We start from the raw sequence: 9,773 nt of genomic DNA on the forward strand, positions 1-9,773 counted from the left end.
ACCAGCATGAATTATGATTCGAAGTCTAAACACTTACATACTTGTTCTGTTTCCTCCTTGCCCAAACACTTTAACTCCTTATGGGATAGAACATGGGAAATAACATTATCAAAAAGAGCCTGACCACCAACCTTCACCTCTGTGGTTCAGCTGCACTTCCAGGGTGCATTTAGCTTACTTTCCAGAACGCACAAGTTAGAAAAAAAAAAAAAAAAAAAAGGTACTGACAACAAATCATCACTGTAACACCAGCATCCCAGCACACTACATGGCTTGTCTAGATCCTCACAGAGAAAATATTTTAATTTGAAAGTAGATGTTTTCTATAATTTTATGTTGGAGGTACCTAATTCTCTCAACTTATTTTCTTTTACATGTCACATGATGATAAATATAACCTTGCTTGATATTAACTCTTTTTTATGCCTAATGTTCACATCCTGGGGATAAAAGACATTGTATAAATGTTAGGTATTATTATTCATAGTCTTTTACTGGGAACATTAATAAAAATATATTTACTGAAAGCCATGGAGATTAAATTATTTTAAACACCCTTAGTGTATTTTAAGTACACTAAAGCTCATATCCAATGGCTATTGAAGTCAATGGAAGGATAATTACCCTTTTCAGCAGCCTCTGGACCAGACTGCAAAGCAAAAAAACCATTATGAATGGTAATTTGGCTTACGCTTAAATAAAACTAGAGCACACACAACTAAGACCAGACTTGGGCATTACAACCTGAATGAGCTCAGGCATGTAGTGCACTGTTCTATCTGCATTTAAGACATAAGGCATAACATTAATGTTTTTACTTTATTTCCACAACACATTCAGGGCTTTCACGAGAAGCACAGAATTCTTGACAAGCCTGGATACCAGCAAGAGAAACACAAAATCCAGTCATAATTTCTGCTTGCTCTTTGTTACTTCCAGACTGGGGACAATTTCTACCTTCATATTCCAGATAATTGGCTGATTTCTTAAAGAAAACCGCTGTACATCTTATTTTTTGAACAGCATGCTAAATCACAATTTTGTTGCTATCAAGGAAATGCAGCATTTTCAGTATTCCAAGGCATAAATTATATACCTGGTTTATGACTCATGGCTAGTAGCATTCCCCCTCATTCTAGGCTTCTGTTAATTTAGGAAATGCACATCTTCCTGCATTTGCTTCTATTTCTTTCAAAAGCTATCTGTAATAGAATCCTACTGGAAGACTAATTTGCTAGCTAGCTATTGCATTATAGTTCTTCAAAGAAAAGAACTAAAGCACTCAAACTTATAGGCCCCATTTACAAGTGTTTTGTGAAAATTTGTGTGAAACTTGAGGTTTCATAATTCATTCACTTCCTTATGCCTCATAGTTAAACTAACCTCCACAGATTAGAAGCTGAGATCTTTTTTATGCTAAGCTTGAAAAGCATGGAGGGGCTTTACCTGAAAAAGAGAAATGATTTAATGTTCACCAAAGGCTCCGCAATGGAAATGATGCCCACTGGGTTCTCTTTCTTAAGTTAAACTCCTCTGAGGCAATTCCTTTGAAAAGTAGCAAAAATACTCCTACTGTTTTCTTTTAAAATACTCATCTCTGAAACTCTTAACTAATTCAAAACATTAAAAGATATCAACAATTCAGTAGTAAAATTACAGTTTCTCTCAGGAAAACTCCAACACTGCTTTTTCAAATGTCTGTTGCTGTTACACTGCAGGCCCTTCTCTGATCCCTTCTGCAAAATCAAGCATGAGCAGGTTGCACCAGGGTTCGAAGGCAGGACCTGCAACCCACATGCATTAAAGAGCAACACAGCCCTTGCTGCCTGACCTTCCCAAAATAATGCTGGATGTCATCGCTTTGTCAAAGGTGTTGTTTTCCTACATGAGACAGTGGAGCTTCAAAAGGAGATGTTTATCTTTTAACAAGCATGGAAAAATATATTTTATACACCCACAGAAATAAGTATCTCTTTTCATGTAAGTGCACACATACATAAACTACAAAGAATCAATGTAGAAACACACATTTGTCCAAAACTATAATGAACACCTATGTTTTATTTGACAGAGGGAAAGAAAGAGGCTGTAACAGCTAGGCTAGAGCAGAGAAACGACACATGAAGGCAGATACTCCACACATCTCATGATACACAATGGCAGTAGGCTCCATGAGAAAATCTGAGCTCCTGTCTATGTATAACTTTTAATATCCCCAATCTTAGTGCAATCTTCAAACAGCTGCCAATTATTCAGTCTTTAAAACTTCAGTAACAGCAGTGGTGGTATTCCCTACCCTGACAGTCCCTCCTCTGGATACTGCTGAAGCAAATGAGGAAGAAATGATAAACAAGTAAGGACAGTAGGTCTGGGAATAAAAGAAAGAAAAAGAGATGTTTCCGATTTCCTGAGACCTGCTATTCCCAAACTTTTCTTTGTCACTGCAGTCTCCATGCTAGCTCATGCCCCCAGATCTTTCAGAAATGTACCAGCTGTACCGAGAGCTGATGCTCATTAGCAGAGCCAGCCCAGTGAGGATGGGGACCTTGTGCCCATCACAGGCCAAAACACTTTGCTGGGCAGTGTTTTACCTCACTCTGCTCCCCCTGAGTGTGACCAGAAGAAACAAGTTCAGCTTCTTGTGCGCACAAGGCTTCGAGTCTCATGAACACAGAAACATCTGTTCGTCTCAAAACAGAGAAGAAATTCAAACTGCACGTGCAGGATATTTGTTCTCACGTCACGGTCTCTTCATTTTGTTTTAGAATAAATGCAAACAAAACCCTAAATTTAGTTTTGCACTTATTTAAGAATACAAATCACTACATATCCATTAAGAGTTAGATTCAGCTTTTATTAGTGCCTAGGAAACTATACTGTGGCTGGGTCTTAGCAATGCAGAACTTAAAAAGGAAATAGTGGTCTATCACTTTATCCCTTTTTTCCTCATAGTGTAAAGTGTAGGCAAGACCTAGCTTTCCTATTCAGTTTTGCTTCTACCTGTTTTTTCAAATTTAAGACAGATTTAACTACTAGCTATTTAACTATTTTTGCATGCAATTTCCTCTCAATTTTTATCTTTCACAATTTATAATTATAATGCTTTTTTTATGGAGGTAATGTATTATGTTTTGCTTAATCACACAAAGTTTACAAACTTCTCTGCCAAGTAGGTGAAAAGCAATTAAAAGAGAATTGCTCAGAAAGACCACCAGGATAATTGGATAAATTTTTGCTTTTTAGTTCTTCAATTTTTGAAAGAAAAAAACCAACACATGCTCTGTGTACACTTGGTGTAAATACATACACACTAACCAGATCTAAAATCAGATACTGTCATGCTTATTATACAATAGATATTGGTGGTGTATGATTTTAGTTCTTGACACAAAATTTTGCACCGTTTTGCATACTGGTCTACTTCCTGAAATCCAAATGACCACTTGCATTAGTCTAATGGAATTATCCATACAATATTATTTACAATAATATTGATTAGCTACATGGACTGGTAATGTTCCACAGAATTAATTTATCAAGGTATCAATCACTTACCAACTATCTGTCACGGGTAAGGGATCTTTCTGCCTTGGGTAAGGAAGGAATCTTTACCCCTGAGAAGCGTCCCTGCTCAAGCAGAGGGCCACCTGGGGTGCAGTCCAGCTGCACTTCAGGGAGAGACCAAATTGGGCCCATCCTGGTGGCAGTATTTACAGGGTAAAGTAGTTGGCTGCTAATCAATAGAATAGACAAGATGGATGTCTTCACTTTAGCTTTGATATCTTGTTCTGTACTTTGGTTATCTTCTGCTTTTGGGTTTCAAAACCACCTTTTAAAATACCTGTCAAGATACCTTCACTCCCTTGAACATGAGCCAGGGGCTTTCCAGCTGGCAAGTTCACGCCAAGGAAGAAAGGCCTGTTGCTCCTCAGCCAGCCTGAACCAAAGTACAGCCTGAAGTCGAGTGCATCCGTCACAGTTTTGTGGTCTACAATTATTAGACACCATTTGATAATAATGACAGTCTTTTCTCCTCCTTTTTGGGTGATTTTCAAAGAGCCCTCATCCTCCCTTACAGCTGCTAACAATGTAAAATGGAAAGATGAAGTGGTAGCCTTTCAATGGATGTCACTGATTGGGAGGAGAAAAAGATATGGAAATTTACATTCTGATGAATTCTTTAGGGAATGTCTTACTGAAAATCAAAGCAGCAGAAATCATAAAGGGGGACATCCCTTGGTGATGAAAATCTCAGGCAGCAAAGCTCCTTAGAGAGAATAGGACTTGTAACAAAAGTCCCTTTCATAACCTTGTTATGCTCCCCAAAGATTCAGTCTCCCAAAAGACTTCTTTGGATGGTTATGATTGCACAAGAGAGATTATGGACTCTTTATTTATAGAGAGGACATTGGTTTTAACAACTCAGATATATTTTCTTCTTAAAAATAAAATAACTTAGTGCTAGCTTTGTAGGTACAAACCCACTTGTAGAAATATCAGCTGCACATACTTCTACTGCAGGACTTTGCTGTGTGTTTAGAGGAAGAAATCTTAAGCTGGACTGTAACCAAAATTCCTCATTCTGCCAAAGCAACCTGGGCAGCACATTCAGTTGGGTCTGGTGCCATATGCTGATTTGGATAATCAGTGTATTCAAGAGTGTAAGCACCAAGGCAGATGCAATACTTCAATTTCTTAGAGGTGATGAGAAGCTTTATTTGTATTGGTATAAGACATTCTGAAAATGCAGAACATAACAATGTAATTTACCTTGTAGGGTTCCCCAAAGAGGTTAAAACCTGAAGCAAAGAGATCTTCATCTTGCTGGACTTCCTGGTTTCTCCTCTCCCATTCCTTCCTCTTAAGTGCACTCCGGTCTTGCTCATAGTGACTGAAGAAAGAAAAAAATGACAACACATTATTTTCCCCATAATTTTGTTACACGTTTATTACTATCAGTAATGACAACAAAACATCAGAAATAATGCAACTCCCGAGGATAATTCTGAAAGAAACAGCCACTGAATAATTTTCCCAAATTTAAATACGGAACCATAAAACTACACAAAATTGGGCAGTAGGACATGCCCATTGGAAAGTGTTTCAATGAAACAATGCAAATATTGTTTACAAATTAACAGAGCATTATGCAGAAGAATAAAATACATTTTGACATCCTTGTACTAAGAGTCTGTAAACACCTGTGCACCTGCACACAAACACACAAACGTGTGCCCACAAAGCATGTGTCCGTGCAGGGAAAGCAAACGTGAAGGCAAGGAAGCACAGCAACATCTACAAATCCATTACACTAAACATCCATCCCAGTTCAGCCTTGTGTGATTTAGACCACCTAATTCTGTCCCACTTCTTGTTAAAATTTATGTACGGCTTCATTGTAGATGTCAAGGAGGGGTTAAGAAGTGTTTTTGTAGCAGCAGGCTGCTGGAAGAGAGTTTAGGATGGTTGATTCCAGTATCAGATAACTCTACACACAAACACAGAAAAGGATCTAGCTTCTCAGGGTAGCAATGGTGAGTGGCACTTATCTGTGTGTCAGCTTACTTTGTGCACCTGCCAGATCTAGATGACAGGCTGAGAGACCACACTCACTTCTCCCCTGAATAGCACTGAAGTACTTTGGTCTCTTGGCTCTGCAAACTACCTCCTGCTCCTCTGAGGGAAGAGATATAATTAAAACCCTGAAGGAGAGGAAAAAATAGCAAAGGAAAGAGGAAAGGAAAAGATGCATACTTCAACTTGCACTGACAACCTCTCATGTGACAAGCATTAAGGGACACTTCTGTGCTTTCAACCCGCATCTGATTTGTTACAAGGCTTTTGGCTCTGCTTTGTGTCAGTTAATTAGCTCCCGAATTCCAGATGACAATTTGAATAGCAGATTCGGTGCATGCCCTGATGTTATCTGCAGTAAGCACTATCTCCCTGATAGATCCTGGCCATACATGCACACATCCAACACACAGCCTGTATGTACAGATGCTTACATACAAACACACATATTACAGCTGTAACAAAGAACAGTTAATTCTCCTATCTCTGGCAAGAATGAATTAAATCTCCATAGAGCTCCACTGCACTTGGAAGATAACCAAATATCTACAACTTTTGCCTTTTTAGCTCAGCATGATGTTGTATTGAAAGCTTCACACCGAGAGATATAATGAGGAATGAACTGCACAGTGATGAGGCTTTAACAGTGTATAAAGTCACTGATTTCTGAGTGAAACCACAATTACTAATTTGAAGCACCAGCTAATTAAAACCACAGCTATGTATTTAGCCTCTTGTTATACCTACTGCAGTTTATAATTATGAGGACCTCTTTATCTACTCAATTAAAGTTCTTATGATTCAGGCAGGTTGTGTTTGAACCTGCAAGCCCTGTGGAGAGCACAGGAAAGCATATGTCTGTTGCCTGATGACTCCATGTAGCTTTACACTTATACATTTGTTTTTGTACAGGGAAATAAAGAAAAAAAAAAGACATGCCACAATGAGATTTCTAAATAAAAAATATGAATTAATAATTGGTTTAAGCAATTCAAGATCACTCAGACTTGGATTGAATAAGGCTTGATTATGGCTTGTAAACTGAATGCAAAGCCACCTACATAGGCTGAGCTGAATGATTTCCATCTACATTTTCCTTCTACAAATCAGAAGGATGAAAGTACACCATGTTTTGTTTTATTTAATTTACTTGTTTATAACACCTCCTGATGTACTGACATCACTAACACCAAAAGCAAGCTCCAGAACACTGTTATAATCAATGCTGTATTTCTGCAGAAGGTATAGTACTGTTTCCTGGATTCCTGAGGGAGACAGAAGAGAAATTGTTGTAAGGACAGTCACTTTACTATTCTACACATGACCACATTGCTGACGTAACACTGTAAATCACAGGCAACCTGTTCACTAAAAGGTGAAGGGGGGAATGAGTATCCCTTCCTTTCATATACTAAATCAAGATTATAATCCACAAGTATGGGAGTAAGTGAATGCAAGCTGTCTCCCAAACTGGTACCCAAAGATGAGGCCAAGGCTGATTCCACCTCTCCCCACAGCTTTGCTGGAGTCAGGGGTGGGGTTAACCCAGAAATAATCCAGCCCAGGAGCAGTAGGAACACACTGTATTTATCCCTCTCATGGGGGATCTTTCCAGAGGATTTCTTTGGCAGTTTGACCCATAGACTGTTCAGCAAGATCGGGTCATGGTGAAGTTATAAGCCCAGTCTCACGGATCTAGTCTAAGCAAGATTTTATATCCTGCATAAGTAATCTTTGCTATGGGAGCAGTCCCATCCCAGGACTGCCAGCATTCACTTCAGAAAGAATTATTCATGAAACTTAGAGCTGCATTTTACAGCTTCCCAATGGCCTCCTTGGCCTGGGGTTTCAGGGTGAAATCCTGGACACATTCAAATCAAACTGAATCTGGCCACTGAACACAGTGAGTACAGAGAGTTCAGCACACAACACATCTCACCCTTCATGTGAGGTTCCAGAATTTTGTTATCTAAAAGCCAGCTAAGGTCACAAGCATGCAAAGTATTTAGGAAACCAAGTGAGGCATTATACCATATCCTATCTGAGAAAAAGCAGCAAAGACCCTATGACTACTAAGATATGCTTTATGACACATTACAAAACCACAAATTCAAAAATTATGAAAACAGCATTGGCATAACTCAAAGTGGCATAATCACTTTAAAAGGCAGTAACTTAACACAGTGTTTGGAATGTTAACATTAAAAGTTTGAAAATACAGTATTTTCCAACACAACATAGTGAAGGTATTTCTCTTTTATTGTGTGTATGAAAGATTTCTATTTCAGGCACCCAAGAGGTGAGTGCAAAGGCACACCTCAAGCCCTAGACCCCAACTATGTTTACAGACTACAAAACTGTGAGAATCCATGTTACAACACAAGCAAAACCCTAAGTAAATCGCTACCTCTGCTTCAATCCAAATCTCACTCTCACATATTCTCATGTGAGAACACAAAAGAGAATAAATTAAAGCTGCATTCTGCATTTCAAATTTTCCACTGGCAGAGTCACATGGCAAAGCAAAGGAAGTATCTATGCAAAAGGAAGTGGTTGTTCATCCTGTCAGGTCCATTACTTGGCTTCTTTCTCTGCAAATGTACTTTTGCTATGAGAATGCTTGACATGGCACTGATTGTGGCTATGGGAAGTCAAATATTGTAAGATTGTACACAGATTAGGATAACAATTTATTCTAAGAGAGATGCTGTAATTCAAAGAGAGATGCTGATTAGATCTTGAGGCTGCAGTGCACTGAGAATCTAATGGGATGCTCTCCAGAAATTTTTAATGTGGCCACAATGCAATCTCTGCGACTTATGTTTAATTTTCAGCTTAACTAATGTTCTGTGAAATACAGATATGTGATTAGTGGTGAAGGTGTCAGTGAAAACTATAGTCAGATACTGTGAGGAACACCAGAGTTCAGTCTCTCTCACTAGTATGAAAAATACTTCCTATGACTCCTCTAAAGCCAGGAGAGCAGGATATCACAATACAGACTTTTGTAAACATTTTTTAAAAAGAGATTTAGAAGAAAACAGCTGTAGGTCACAATATTCACTATATCTGAGAGGACAGTTCCCTAGACACAACTGTTACATGACAATGAGGTTTGGATACATGAGCTCGACTGTTTTGTTACCACTTATTAGATTAATAATTGAATTTGAATGGGCAAGTCTGTATATAGATCTGAGAAAATCAGGAATGGTGAGCAGTAAGAATAGTACAGGAGCACATGAGACCACCAACCTACAAATTACCAGTGTGCTGCATATGGCAGAAAGAATAGCAACTACAACTGCATTGTTGTTTTGGTACGTTAACATTGGGGGCAGGCTGCAAATGCATTTTCAGTAACAGCATTTGGTATTTAATGCTTTGCAATCAGAGCAACATACATCCATTTGTCATTCTTCTCAGCTACAGCACCCTAAGGGACAGTGGTGAGCTGATGCCCTGTGACAGGCCAGGTGCTCAGGCCACAGTGTGAGCCTGCAGGGTGTCAGTGCGGACGGCAGAGCTGAACCTTCATCCCCACTGCAGCCCACAATGGCTGCAGGGACAATCTGGCCCAATCCCTGGAGAACAGAGAAGAGGAGGAGGTGGCTGAGGCAGGAGGTTGTAGCAAGGCAAAAGATAACAGACATGCACGTAGGTTTTGGACTGGAAGCTAAAAATGCGGATCTGGTGATACGAGATGAAAGTCAGATGAGAGCTGGCTACAAAAAGGAAAACTAGAGGGAGAATAAAATTTGGGGCACTGGAAAGTACAGCGCAGTCATCTGTGGTGAAAATGAGAGGATGCGGTGCAAAAGATCTGGAGGAAAAAGAAAAAACCTTTTAGGACAGACTGCAACAAAGTAAGAGGTTATAGGGAAGAGTTAAAGGGAAGCTGATGAAATGAGAGCACCAGCTAAAGGCTGAGCCCTAGCATTTGGGGTTTATTTTCAAAGTTGTGCTAACTAAAGTCACCGAAGTCTCCCAAAGTGCAGAAGACTAGGAAAGAGCCTGAAAGACTGAAGAAGGAGCAGAAGAAAGAAGTCAGACCAGACAAGTTTCAGGGAGTAGTCTCTGTGATATTAAGAAAAAGTCGAAGAGAGAAAAATGATCAAACACCTCATGTTGCAGACAAATCATGAATGAGAACAGAATGCAGTTCTGTTGATTCAGTCAAAACAAGAGCCTGATAGGGA

At 39.2% G+C, this 9,773-nt stretch overlaps 1 protein-coding gene across 9 annotated transcripts in view; it reads right to left on the minus strand.

Moving 5' to 3' along the window:
- AFF2 (AF4/FMR2 family member 2) overlaps nt 1-9,773 on the minus strand; it is a 364,304-nt gene that overhangs the window by 247,383 nt on the left and 107,148 nt on the right. For all 9 annotated transcript variants that reach the window (XM_017737562.1, XM_017737554.1, XM_017737553.1 and 6 more), the window contains exon 2: nt 4,771-4,891. Coding sequence is in view for 8 of the 9 variants with exons in the window: in XM_017737554.1 (XP_017593043.1) it covers nt 4,771-4,891 (121 nt within the window). In the remaining variant the exon portion in view is untranslated. The remainder of the gene's footprint in view (nt 1-4,770; nt 4,892-9,773) is intronic.

The sequence above is a fragment of the Corvus brachyrhynchos genome, unplaced genomic scaffold (assembly GCF_000691975.1).
Source record: "Corvus brachyrhynchos isolate BGI_N302 unplaced genomic scaffold, ASM69197v1 scaffold346, whole genome shotgun sequence".
NCBI classification, from domain to species: domain Eukaryota; kingdom Metazoa; phylum Chordata; class Aves; order Passeriformes; family Corvidae; genus Corvus; species Corvus brachyrhynchos.